At 46.6% G+C, this 12,429-nt stretch overlaps 1 protein-coding gene across 1 annotated transcript in view; it reads left to right on the forward strand.

Annotated features, from left to right (window-relative positions):
• The first annotated feature begins 420 nt into the window (after positions 1-420).
• Positions 421-12,429, forward strand: part of Ccbe1 (collagen and calcium binding EGF domains 1) — a 226,877-nt gene continuing 214,868 nt past the window's right edge. Inside the window, exons 1-2 of the mRNA XM_057789174.1 lie at positions 421-894; positions 1,324-1,404. Coding sequence (XP_057645157.1) covers positions 761-894; positions 1,324-1,404 — 215 coding nt within the window. The 5' untranslated portion in view covers positions 421-760. The remainder of the gene's footprint in view (positions 895-1,323; positions 1,405-12,429) is intronic.

Here is a 12,429-nt window from a genome sequence, read left to right on the forward strand (position 1 = left end):
GCCGAGAACTCACTTGTCCTGAACTGCACTTACCAGGAAAATCACAACAAGGGCTATCTATGGACGAACGAAATGACCGAATTTCCTCTAAAAGAGGTTGGATGAAAATTGGCCACACTTTCTTGATTGGACTATTTCACGTTTGAAAGACCGATATAGGAGACACCCTGTAGCCGCTGCCCACTCTCTCATATTCTAAGAGAAAACCGGGATAGAAGAAAAGCACGCAAGAAGGCCCTCACGGGCGAAAGGCAAACATTGGCTTGACCCTTCGCTATGGAAGTTAACTGACAACAGGAAGGAAGCTATTAACCCCGCTCCTCTCCTCCACTCGCCCTGGTGACAGCCAACAACTCCTCCTCCCAGGCTGAGACCTTGGAGCAAAAAAAAAAAAAAAAAAAATGCAAAGGAGCGCCTAGCTGCCTCGTCTCTGTGCTTCTCCCCGGGTGAGGAAGAGGCAAGAGAGGAGAGCGCAGTCTGACGCCAAGTTCAGTTGGTTTGTGACTCGAGCCTGAACGTCCAGAAGACTCCCAGGGCTCCAGCATCCTCCCGCTGGCCGCGCAAGGCAGGCACCCCTTTGACAAGCTTGATTCTCCCCTTTTCTCGCCCCAAGTTTGAGTGCGGCCCCGCAGGTGGTGCAAACGCCCCAGCTCTCCGGCGTCCCCTGTTGGCGAGAGGGAAGGCGGCCGCGGCCGCGAAGTCTCTGGGCACAGCGCAGGGAGAGAGCTCCGGTGCCGAGAAGAAGCCGCGAGCTTCCCTGATGGTGCCGCCGCCTCCTCCGTGCCGGGGAGGAGCAGCCAAGGGGCAGCTGGGCAAGAGCCTGGGTCCGCTGCTGCTACTCCTGGCGCTGGGACACACGTGGACCTACCGAGAGGAGCCAGAGGACCGCGACAGGTAAGGGCCACCTGCCCCAGCGGAGGTCGCGCTGGGTGCACTCAGGGCTGGCTGGTGGGGGGGCAGAATGTCCCAGGTGGCCGATCCACAGGTCCCAGCTCTCTGAGCCCAGCAGGGTGTTTAGATGAACCAGGTGACTTCCATCTCTTGCGGGAACCGCCTCGATTCTCCCAGCTGTGGATCGGGACACTGGATACCGTTCCCACGACTTTCCCGCCGCACTACGGTGCTGACTTCTTTGACTTTTCTAGTCACCGTGGACTGGGGTCGCCCGGTTCTGGGAATCTCTCGTGGCTCGTTCCGGCTGCTGAGTCCGCCCGGGGACCAGTAGCAGCCGGTGCGTCTGGTTGCAGAGCCCAGCGCGTACTGCTCTCCACTTTCCCTCTGACCTTCAACGGAGTTTCCTTTCCAACTTTTTTTCCCCCACAGAGAAGTGTGCTCGGAAAACAAGATCGCAACGACCAAATACCCCTGTCTGAAGTCTTCGGGCGAGCTCACCACGTGCTTCAGGTAAAGCCGGGACCCTGCGGAGTCCGGAGGGATAGGCGCCGCTGTCAAGCAGGGCTTTGGAGTCGCGCTGGTGGAGTCTGTGCCCCGGAGGGGGTGGTGTAGGGTGCTGAGCTTCTCGGTGCCTACGGCTGTGTTCATGGGCTCCGAGCAAAGCCGAGCAACTGAGTTTGCAACCAGTGTGTGCCGGAAGATCTGAGAACATGTACGGTTCCGCGAAAAACGTGCGTGGTAGAGGTTGGAGCGGAAAAGTTTTGCGAGTTGATGAGAATGGGTTGGGTTGTGAGTGTAAACCGAACGGAGAGGAATGGCTTCCTTCTCATTTGTGTTTTGTTTTGAAAATACAGCCGGCAACAAGGAAACATTTGGCACTTGGCTTGATTTTGACCTTGTGTTGGGACAGAGTGTACCACTGTCACGGCCTCTGTGGGCAAAGACGTGGCGGGGAGGATTGTGGGTAGATGGGATGGTTGCCTTGGGTGAAAACAAAGGTCAAGATTGTTGAGGCTCAAGAAAAGCTACGATCTTTAAGGAAACATGCTCTACGGCCCTATTTGGGGTGTGTGGGGGAGTGGGGACTGGCAGCCACTTGGGTTCTTGTTAAAATGAAGCACGCATAGGGCCAGGGAATATTGTTTGAAAGTGCTTCTCAGGTGATTCTCTGTGCAACCAGGGAAGGAGAACAGGTGGCTCCTGTCCCCAAAGGAGAGGACCCAGGTTCCCTGCTTGAAGCCTTTTGGAACTAATAAGTGACTTGGGTTTTGATTATCGAATTCTTGCCTTCTGTTCCTGTCTCCCACAGGGCAGAGGTGGTACATGTCCCTAAACGTTTATTGTTCGATCTTCTAAAGACGCCATGCAAGGCACTGGGTTAACACATTTATATCAGCCTGAGAAACAACTTGGGTGGCACAAAATAAAGCAAATTCCAGAAATGAACCTGAGGAAGAGTTTGCCTTCGCTTTCCTGTGGCCAACCAGCTAATCCCAAAGCTTTCTACATGGGAAACTTTCTCCCATACAGTAGAGGCTCAAGCGAGAAGTGCTTCCTTCCAGGGGCAGGTCAGTTGGGTTACATAGAAGTGGCCCCCAGCTATATTGTGCGTTCGGATCAGCTATTGGCAACAAGGATGGATTGACGTCAGCTGCCTCACCTAGGTGAGCTCCAGAAGGGGCTGCCTGCTCCTGGATGAAATGCTTAGGAGAGCTGAACGGTAGCCTAGTGGGGAGGAGCATGTTTAAAGGACAGCCAGAGACCTCGAGGGGCGGACTGGGTGAGCAAGGTCATCCAGCTGGTGAAATGGCTCCATAGCCCCAGCTGCAGGGTTGCTTGCCTCGTTCCAGTCCTGTGTTTCATCCACGTGACCACAGTATTTCCTACAACATGTTGTTTTCCTATCACGGCTGCATGAAGCTTCTAATTTAACATGGACCGTGTTCCTGACATGGTTTGCTCGTTTGCTCGGTCCCTACAGGTCAGACGTCACATAAATCAGTAACAGTTTCAGAGCTCACGTCAGGCTGTCAGAAACCATCAGTGCCTGATTATTTTATTTGTTACGCTCTTTTTTGCCAACTTTTCCAGATTTCTTGAAGCAGTGTGGTATTTCGCTTATCCTATCTCATTCGGAGGCGTTAGCAGTCTATCTTGGCACGTGTGTTCTCACTAACCAGTTACCTAGTGAGACAGCCTGTTGGGCTTACAGCTCTACCAAGGAAAAGGGTAAAGAATTTAAATCTGTGTGATGGGAAGGGCTGTTTTAGCTTGAGAAAGTGACATCAGTACACTAATAGCATTGTTGTTTTAGTTTTTTTGAGACAGGGCCTCATTTATAGTTCAGTTTAGTCTTGAACTCAAGATCTTATTGCCCATCCAAAGTGCTGGGATTGAGATATAACCCCCTATACTATGCCTAGCTGGTACGGTTTACAAATGTATTCATGTCTTTATGGAAGTCAAGAGTTCTATGCATGTTCTGTTAGCCTCATACTGTTTTTATTTTGTTTTGCTGTTGGAGACAGGGTCTCTCGCTCTGTAAACCAGGCTGGCCTCTGACTTCAAACTCACACTTTCCTCCTCTTCCAGCCTCCCTGGGGTCTGCACCACTACAGCCAGACAGTTTGATAAAGTCAGTTGATGATTGTCTCATTGGTTCTTGAGATTAAAGAATGACAGAAAGCTGGGAGACTCTGGTGAGGCCCTGGAGTTCCTTTCTGTTTCAAGTGCTGCTCACCAACTCTCATGACACGGCCGGGCATTAGGTAGACTACCAGAGCCTCCTGGGAGCCCCTCAACTGGATCTATGTCTTAATGAGATGTGTCTTCAAGTCTGAGGAATACCACATAAAAACCATTGTCTTCAAACCCCAGGCATGCTGTAAACCCTTCTTGCTAGATCCCCAGAAGCATGGATGCCTCTGCAGTTGAGCAAGCTGCTTTCAGCACATCTTCGTAGAAGGAGAGTCCCCACCACCCCGGGAAAGCACACTTCTCAGGGGGTTCTCTCAACTATCAGCACTGTGGTACCTGTCAGGGAAAAGGCCTCAGAGCTGGGAAAATACCACAGTCTCCCAGATGACTTGTGAATCATTTTTAGCACATGAAAGGATTCAGAACTTGCTGAAGGGATTTTTTTTTTTAAAAGGTCATTGTTGGCATAGATCCGAATACATGTAAACCAAACTGAGGCGTGAGATTTGGATTCGTCACTGCAAAATTTAGAGAATTGATGGGTTCAGAGTAGTTTTTGTTCTCGACACCCTTGTGTTTTAGAAGGTCACCTAAGCAGATTTTCTCTGGTTTTCTGCACTTGATGTCAGATATTGAATAACAATAGTTTGAAGACTTACTTTAGATTTGGCATGGCTCTGGGAACTTTGTTTACATTGTCTCTGATGCATAGAGCCACCTGGAACATTTCTATTATCTCAGTTTTGCTAAGTGGGAACAAAATAATCAGAGGGGTTAAAAGTGCCCTGCCCGCGCTCTCACAGCTAACACACACATGCACCAGGATTTGAACTAAGGTATCTGACTTCTAAGCCCTGGACTCTTCCGTTATCTCAGAAAATTCTGCCAGTTGGTGAGCTCTAGATTAAGGGGTGGGAAAGGAAGACAAAACTCAGGTGGCTGGACCTTTCAGACACTTCCGGAGAACACCGAGACCCACAGTGACACCGAGACCCACAGTGACCTGGTCATCCTTTGCCTTTGGAGTCTGTTTCAGACAGTTGGATTGACATGATCACATTGTATACAAAACGGGTTCGTGTATGTACAGCTTCCCTTTCTTATCACAATCTTGGGTCCATGTCTCTAAATTTGTGCTGCCAGTGTGCATGCTGCCAAGTACCCAAAGCTGGAACACTGTTTGCAGGAGTAATGAGCAGCGTAATGAGCCTAAAGCTAACATTCGTCCAACCTCACAATTAGCACAGGACATTCTCTTACCAGTAGTTAAGATATCAGAGCCTGGGTATAATTTATCTGAAGAAGGGATTCATGACAGCTAAGGCAAGCATATAAAACAGGCACAGAAAGTCATTATGGCATTAGTCCTCTGCAACTATCTTTATCACCCTCTACTCCCCACCTCTGCAGTCACGAGTTGATTTTCCTTTTTCCATGTAGTTAGAATAGAAGGTTTGTTTATCTTTCTTTTGCTGTGTTTTACATCAATAAAATGAAGTGCTAAAATGTGTGTGTATACATACACATAATACACACACACACACACACACACACATATATATATATTCCAGCTTTTATTGGGTAAGGCTGTGCCTAACCAACATGAACTGCTTTGATTGTTTGGTTAAAAGATTTACATATCTATTAAGAACTTAGACCCCTTTTAGGAGATATTTTCACATAAAAGAATCAAATACAGGTAATCTAAGGGCTTGATTTTGAACAAAAGCCTTAGTAATGGGAGCCAGTACGAGTGGCTATGATGGAATCCGAAGCTGTGTGGTTGACACAGTACTAATGACAGGGACGAGATAGCAGCTAGGAATGACTTCTCAGGCAAGTGCAGACTTGACCTTGTTATTCGAGGTGGCTCTTTACCGTAGACTGTATTAGTGAAAACAGTTGAGAAAACCACCTGTGATTTTGGTCTTAGTTCCCAAGTCTCCAAAAAGAAGAAGTGATACAGATGCTGCCTGCCCTCCACTCCTGCCCTGTCATTGCTTTCTCCCTGGGAAGTCCTCTAGCTGAAGGTGGCTCATGTTCCCATGGGAAAAATGACACGGGATGCAGGAACTCCCAATTTCGTTCAAGATAGTGCAACTGTGTTGCCAAGCCCTGTGGGAATGTGGAGGTTCGTGTGATATTTCTGCAGATATGTTTATTTAGAACTTGTAGAGCAAGAGGGCCAGTTAATTAGGCTAACACGGAGGGACCGACAATACCGGGATTTTTGGCTTCTGGGGGAGGCTGCAGAGAGCACTGTCCTGGCAGGTTGCCGACATCCCATAGAGGGCTTTGGTACTGTCAGAACACACATGGTCACAAACTCTTTGCTCCTCTCTGAGTCTCAGCTCTATTCTTTCCGTTTTTGACCTTGAACCCGCTTCTTATTCTCCGCTGGAATCTGAGGATCGCATTAACGATGTTTAGAGTTGGCTGTGAGCACTGTAAATGAGTGAGCATGTGTGATGTGCTTTGAGATGGTCAAGATGCTGCTGCTGCTGCTGCTGCTGCAGTGCTGATTCAGCACCACGTCCCGTTACCCCTGCCCCATGTGTGGTGTCTTTGTTAACTGGGGCTTATTATCAAGTTCCAGAGGACAACCAAGAGCAATGATAAGAGCCTGTGATGTTCTGGGATACCCTTGGACAACAACTTTAGGGGAAGTCTCCTATACTGGCAGTGGGATTTTATTTGTTAACAATGACTTCTGGGAGAACCCAGTAGAGATTTTTGAATATAAACCTAGACTAGACACATCCACAGTGTTGTTTCTACTGGCCAGCATGCCATGTTTCTAGATGCTTCTCCAAGTCTAGGATAACCCAGAAATCTAGTGGTATGGGAGACCACTGAGCATCTTTTCATGTTGAGGCCTCTCCACTGACCCCTGAAGTGTCTCTACTTACCACTGCAGGGTGGTGGACATCAAAGCCAGGTTGAATTGGATGCTGATTCCATCTTGGAGGAACAGAGAAGTTGTTTTTTTTCCCCGAGAGCCATGCATGATGATCACTGAAGAAATAAGACTTGAGGTCCTCAGTCTGTCCCCCTCTTTTCTGTTTCTTCCATCTCCTGCCTTCATCCTCAAGCTTGCATAGCTTGAGGAGGGGGAAGCAGGGCGTGACTGTGCCCCATGCAGGACCCAGGGCCCCCTTTGGGGAAGCATGCTTTCACAACCATCCTGAGCCATCCTAAGGGAGGAAGTGGGGACTAGTCAAGAGCCAAAGTGGTAGAGAGCAGATCAGGGCCTGAGTCACATCCAGGGGAGACACTCTCCCTTTCGGCGAGGCTGTTTCTAGGTCTAGACTGTCAACCTTCTGAGGCCATGGATCATCTGTCCCCTTGCTCATGGCCATGGCCTCACAGGTTAGTCCCAGATGTGGAAGAGAGTGCACAACCCATATACACGTATATATGATTGGATGATTGTTAATATGAAAAGGAAAGGCCAAAATTGGAATTAAATGCATTAAACATATTAGGATTTCTGTTGTTACTCATGTACATGTCCTGGGTCCTTTAAAAGCTGAGTGAGGGGCTGGTGAGATGGCCCAGTAGGTAAACATGGCTGCTGCCCACCCTAATGACCTGAGTTCAATTGTTGGGACGGGAGGACCAACTCCTGCAAGTAGTTCTTGCAACTTGTCCTGGCAACCACACACGTGTTGTAACATGAGCACGCCCTACACATGTATACAATATAAAAAAAACCTTAAATTTCTAAAAGCTGAGAAAAGGGAATTTTTGTTTTATTTAATCCTTTCAAGGCAGTCTCACTGTATTATTTAGCTTGGGCTGATTTTGAACTCCCTGTCTTCATACCCCTGCCTCTAAAATTCTGGAATTACAGGTGTTCTGCTCCAGAACTAACAGGAAGGCTGCTGTAGGAAGGAGATTGGTTGCTCCTTCTAAGGAACGCCATTGTCTTCACTGCTTGCCAGCCAAACCCACTTCTCCGTTCTTGTCTGTGGCAGATATGCTGATTACAGTCTGCTTCTCCAACTTGCTCTGTTAAATTACACCCGACGATGACACATGGGCTCCTGCCCGTACTTTGATGCAGACAATGGCTTGAAGGGAAGGGAGGCCATTTCAAGACTCCCTTTCCTTCTTACAGGAAGAGGTGACATGAGGGTGGGTGGAGGATGGTAGCCAAAGTGAGCTTCTGTATCACTTTTCACGCCGGCGGTCTCAGCTCACAATTGAACTAGCCAGCCTCATGGCTGGGCTTTCATCACTGTGTCCATGGAGATCCGATCTACTTACTCCTGACTGTCCCTGAAACGGTTGCTCCCTGGCTTCCTGTCCTTCACATCACTTCATCTTTGCCAAATGAGGTTGGGGCGGCGACCCTCTTTATTCTGGCTGCTGTGTTTTCTCAGGAGAAGGTTTTCATTTCACTGTGTCCACATCCATGTTCAGCTTCCCTAGATCTTCTGCTTCCTGCTCAGCTGGACCGGGATGCCCTTATGAATGGGAGAGGCTGCGGCATTGTTAGGGCCGTGTTGTGGGGCTGAGAACAAAGCGCTCATTCTGTTCCACTTTCTCGCTTTTGTTTTGGGGATGAAAAAGCAAACGGCTATAACATCTGCAACTTCTCTTCCGCCAAGTTAGCCCCCTTTCCCTTGCATCTATTTGCTAGTTTTAAAGCCTTAGCACTTTTCATTTAGTCAGAAGTCTACTGGGCGATCGCAATGTGCCAAGCTTCATGCTTCACATGTAAAATGCATTTGAAAGGAGCAGACAAACTTCTGTTCTGCTGGGATTTACGGATTTTCATTTATCTTCAGGAAAGAACATTTTCATATCTTTTGGTGCACATCCTAGCAATGCTATTTTCCCAGACTAAGATCCTAAAGTTTCTTGTAGCCAAGATGTGTCTTTTTTAAAAAAAAAAAAAAGCAACAGATAACACACCTCGTGCAGCTCCAAGCAGAGACATGAAAATCCATGACTGGCGATGATCAAACTTGGTTTTGTTTTCTCTCCTCGGTCCTGCCAGAAGTTAGCATATACTACAAGGTTTTTCTTTTTGAAAATCACAAAAATAGGAGAGTTATTTCTGGGCCATGTGACTGACAGGAGGATGGCAGCATCTGAATTATCCAGACAGGGGAAAATCAGGATCCTGTTCCCTTGTCTGTTATGGTGAAACCCAAGCTAGACTCAGGTATGTTCAACCTGCAGCCTGCAGGCCACATTCAAAACAGGGACAGCTTAAATTTGGCTCAATGCAGTCACAAATTTGCTTAAAACAAAAGCTTTTGTTTTTTGCTCTCTCTTGCTCTCTCTCTCTCTCTCTCTCTCTCTCTCTCTCTCTCTCTCTCTCTCTCTCTCTCGCTCTCTCTCTCTCTCTCTCTCTCTCTCTCTCTTTCTAAACTACATTGTACAGGTACAAAGCAAGGACTTGTAAGTGATGCCACTTCAAAGTGTCACAAGTCCGGGCCTAATAGGTCTCCTCACTGTACCCATCTGATTTCAGGAACTAGGAACACACATTCTTAACCTGCACATGTGTTTGCATCTGTTCTTTTCTCCACAACTGTGGGATGATCCATTTGTCCCAGCTGGAAGGAAGAGTCCATCCGTTCTCTGGGAAGAGTAGGGAAGTCCACCTGTAAGCCTTTGTGGCTGATGCAGGGGATGCTGGCGGGGTGGCAGGTGGAGCTTTCAGTGCATGTAGAACACACCTTAGGGGTTTGGTATACACCCAAGATTGGCAACTAGTTCACGACTTGTCTGTGTAGTACTGGTAATCTAAGAAAAACCAGCATTTTTTTGGTGTGTTTAATTTTTTTTTTATTTTTGAGATTATCATATAATTGAGTTTCTCTCTTCCTTTTCCTCCTTCAAACCTCCCATATACCTCCCCCTACATTCTTTTATTTTTGAGATTATATATAATCAAATTTCTCTCTTCCTTTTCCTCCTTCAAACCCTCCCATATACCTCTCCCTACTCTTCTTTGCATTGATGGCCCCCTAATTGTAATTACACACACTAATTATAATTATACACACACTAATTATAATTACACACACACTCACACACACACCCCACTCCTTAACATAACTTGCTTAGTCCATACAGTGTTACTTGTATGTATGTTTTCAGAGCTGGCATTTATCACTGACAACTAATTGGTGTGCTCTCCTCTGAGGGGGCCACTTCTCCCACTCCTGCTTTTCCTCGGTTGCCTTAATTCTTTGTGTAGGGTGAGGCCTCATGGGCTTTTCTCAGTCCCTTTGTCATGGCCACTGGTGTCATCCCTGTTCAGCTCATGTTTGGGCAGTCATAGAGCCGAGACTTTATGGATGTAGTTTTTGAGATTACTCGGAAACACAATCTCACAGCAAACTCTCGGATCCTCTGGTTCTTACAATCATTTCCCTCCATGACCCCTGAGCCTTAGCTGTGGGAGTGTTTTTTAGATGTGTCCATTGGTACTGGGCTCCACAACTCTACATTTTGATTGGGTAGTTTTCTTTGGTGGGCTCTGTCTGTTGCAACAAGAAGCTTCCTTGATTGAAAAGTACATTTGTCTGTGGGCATAAAGAAAAATGTTTATAGACTATTATTAAGGATTCTGCTGGTTTAGTAAATTAGAGGTTGTAGGTTCTCCTTCAGTAACGATAGTTTGACTAGTCTTGTGTACTTACTTAGGTTCCCAGTACCAGGGATGATTTTCCTTTTGCTGATTGGGTCTTAACTCCAATTAGAGAACTTTTGGTTACTGCCAAGATTACTGCCAAGTCACGCTCGCCACTACTGTACTTTTAGAGGTGGGGTATCGAAGTTAGTTCCAGCTCAGATAACTCTGGTCTCTTGTTTCTTAACTGTGGGGCGTCTTCTGCAACAGGGACTTGCCTTCTACCTCTTGGGAGTAACTAAAGGCAACAGAAATAGCTTCATATTTTAGGAATCCCTTTGACAGCCCTGACCAATAACTCAAAAGAGGCTTCTCATAGCTGGTATTAGGGTTTTTGTTAAGTGGTCTTTGGTGCTTAGAGGAAGGACAGCCCAGATGAGGAAATCTCATTGTATGTGTATTTATAAACAAAATTATGTGTATTATAGTTTTTAAAAGGTTAATAGTTAATAGTATGATTCTGTGTGGCCTTTTCAGATAGCCTTATTGTTATCTCATCTGCCTCCTTCCTCTTTACAGATTTGTCTACTCTCCCCCTTTCCTAAGAATGGTTTGTACATTTAAATGTTTTATTCTTTGAGAATTTCATATAATGTATTTTGATCATAGTCACCTCAAATGTCTCCCTGGGTCCTCCCAGATATACTCTACCTACCCATCCCCCAAATTCATGTCCTCCTTTTAAACCCATAATCCATCGATGCCAATTTATGCTGCCCATTTAGGTTTCTAAGGTTTTTTTTAAAGTATGTGTATGTGAGTGTGTGTACGTGAGTATGTGTACGTGAGTGTGTGCACATGAGTGTGTGTATATGAGTGTAGGTGCCTGGGGAGGCCAGGACTGCAGCTGCAGTTAAGAGCAGTTGTGAGACACCTGACTTGGAGCTGGAATCCAACTCAAGTTCTCTGAAGACCAGCAAGTGTTCCTAGCCACTGAGACCCCTCTTCAACCCACAGTTAGCACGTGTGTGTGTGTGAATATATCACTCACGTGTGTGTAATGTTTATGTTAGTCATGTGGAAGCTTCCACCTGGACCATGTGCCCATTTTAACTAATTGAGCCTCAGTAGAAGGCAAAGACTAAGTTCAGAAAGGTTGGCAAATTTTTACAAACATGAAGCCATGTAATTCTTCATGCCTGCCTGTTACTATATCTTTAATTTTTGCTTTTTTAGAATTTGATGCATGGGGACTATATTTGTACCATTTCTGCCCCTCCCCTACCCTCTGCCTCACCCATCCAACCCCTCCTGTGTCCTCCCACCCTCTGGAATTCAGGACCACTTCTTTATTCTTTGTGTGTGCGTGTGTGTAACCTAATGGATCCATCTACTATTGCTTGTGTACGTGTGTTTAGTGTTGACCATTTGGGATTGGATAACCCATCAGGGTCTTTTCTGTGGGGGAAAACTGATTCTCCTTAAGCAGTTATTGATTGTTTGTAGATTTTCATCTACGAGTGTGGCCTTGTGAACTGTCCCTCATCCATGCCAGCATGTCAGTTGGTGTTACTGTGTGAATCTTGTTTAGACAACCATATGGCTGAGGTTTCATGGGTGCAGTTGTTAGAGCTAAAAGACAATCTTTTACAACAGGCATCCTGGTCCTCTGGCTCCCATAATCCTGTCTTTTAGATGTATCCTGATCCTGCGGTGTAGAGATTGAACTGTAGATGGACCAATTGGGGCTGGGCACTCCACAGTCACCAAGTCTCTGCATTTTGGCCCATTGTGGATCTCTCTTATAGTCTCCATCTGCCACACATGGAGCCATTCTTTGATGAGTTGTGGGAGTTACACATGTCCATGGTCATAAAGACATGAATTTAGAATGCAGTTAATTATGCTGGTCTAGGAAAGCAGTGGTAGTGGTTGTCTTCTAGGACCTTACTAGCCACAGGTAATCAGCCAGGTCTCTAGTACCAGGAATTATTTCCACCCTGCTGAGCAGGCCTTAAGTCCAACTAGACAGCTGTAGACAGCTGTTGGTTATCACCAAGATAGTGAGTGTCACTATTGCAACGTTAGGGATAGCTTATTAATGCTGTTTGTTGTGGTGGTTCATAGACTTCAGAGCTGGGTAGAACTATTGGTTGCTTCCCATCATTGGAAGCTTGTATAGCTCCTTCTGGGTCTATGAACATTTGTCCTCACAGAGGAGGCATTGAGGTCAGGTGCTCCTCCTA

The sequence above is a fragment of the Chionomys nivalis genome, chromosome 14, assembly GCF_950005125.1.
Source record: "Chionomys nivalis chromosome 14, mChiNiv1.1, whole genome shotgun sequence".
In the NCBI taxonomy this organism is placed as follows: domain Eukaryota; kingdom Metazoa; phylum Chordata; class Mammalia; order Rodentia; family Cricetidae; genus Chionomys; species Chionomys nivalis.